The 1,318-nt window shown below is 49.2% G+C and overlaps 1 protein-coding gene across 2 annotated transcripts in view; it reads right to left on the bottom strand.

The window, feature by feature from the left end:
- The window catches only part of HSD17B14 (hydroxysteroid (17-beta) dehydrogenase 14), a 27,516-nt gene that overhangs the window by 2,663 nt on the left and 23,535 nt on the right, over positions 1 to 1,318 (bottom strand). For both annotated transcript variants that reach the window (XM_011946437.1, XM_011946438.1), the window contains one exon: positions 243 to 347. In XM_011946437.1, the coding sequence (XP_011801827.1) occupies positions 243 to 347 (105 nt within the window). The remainder of the gene's footprint in view (positions 1 to 242; positions 348 to 1,318) is intronic.

The following is a 1,318-nucleotide window of genomic DNA, read 5'->3' as shown; positions in this document are numbered from 1 at the left end:
AAAAAATAAATAAAAAAGACTCCGTCTCAAAAAAATAAAAATAAATAAATTAAATAAATAAATAAAAGAAAAAAACAGAAATCTATCACAGGCAGTTATGCCTGGGTGCTGAATCTGGCAGTTGGGTGTGAGACTCTCTAGGGCCAAGATCTTGCTAGGTTTGGCTCCTAAGGTGTCTGGACTCCAAGCCAAGGCCCGGGGGAAGGAGTAGGGAGGGAAGGAAGGGGTAGGGGCTGCTGTACCTTCGTGGCCACATAGGGAACTGCCTGGGCCTGGCCAATTGCCCCCACTAGGCTGGAGATGTTGATGACATTCCCTTGGCTCTTCCGCAGGTGAGGGAGGGCGAGCTAGGGAGACAAGAGGCCAAGTAAGCCACACAAGCCCTGCATCTCCCCAGACCACTGAAACACAGCCACAGCCATCCTGACGTCTGGGATGACAGCCATCTCCCTGGAGTGTTTCAGTTGATCTCAGTGACTGCTAGAGACAGCATCTAACGTAACACTTTCTCTGGTTTGCCCTGGGGTCGCTGGATCTCAGCACTCAAGGAGTCGGTCCTTGGTGGAAAGAGATTTCACTCTCTTCTCCTGGGTCTTGTCTGTCTTTGTCTCTATCTCTGTTCCCCTCTCCCTTGGTCTTTGTATGTTACTCAAATTCCTGTCCATATCAAGACAGGAAAATGGATGAGAGATCCAGAAGGCTGCATATTTTTCAAAAATGGGATGAAGTTTTTTTCCAATGAAGTCTCTGTGGCCCAGGCTGGAATGCAGCGGCATGATCGTAGCTCACTGCAGCTCCAAATTCCTGGGCTCAAGCAATTCTCCCCGCTCAGCCTCCCAAAGTGTTGGGATTATAGGCGCGAGCCATCACACCCAGCCAGGAAGTTCTTTTATCCACGGAGGGGAAGATGGTTTCTATGAGGCCTTCATGAAAGGCACTCTAGACCAGGCACAGTGTCTCATGCCTGTAACCCCAGCACTTTGGGAGGCTGAGGTGGGTAGATCATCTGAGGTCAGGAGTTTGAGAACAGTCTGGCCAACATGATGAAACCCCATCTCTACTAAAAATACAAAATTAGCCAGGCATAGTGGCACATGCCTGTAATCTCAGCTACTTGGGAGGCTGAGGCAGGAGAACTGCTTGAACCTGGGAGTTGGAGGTTGCAGGTGGCCAAGATCGCGCTACTGCACTCCAGCCTGGGTAACAGAGCAAGACTCTGTCTCAAAAAAGAAAAAAAGAAAAAGAAAAAAAGAAATGCACTGTTTCCTGCCACCTTCTCTCCTGCAATTCAACTCCCTGGCCACCTGGGAAGTCCCTA

The sequence above is a fragment of the Colobus angolensis genome, unplaced genomic scaffold (genome assembly GCF_000951035.1).
Source record: "Colobus angolensis palliatus isolate OR3802 unplaced genomic scaffold, Cang.pa_1.0 Scaffold25, whole genome shotgun sequence".
NCBI classification, from domain to species: Eukaryota; Metazoa; Chordata; class Mammalia; order Primates; family Cercopithecidae; genus Colobus; species Colobus angolensis.
This window is presented reverse-complemented; position numbering and strand designations above follow the sequence as displayed.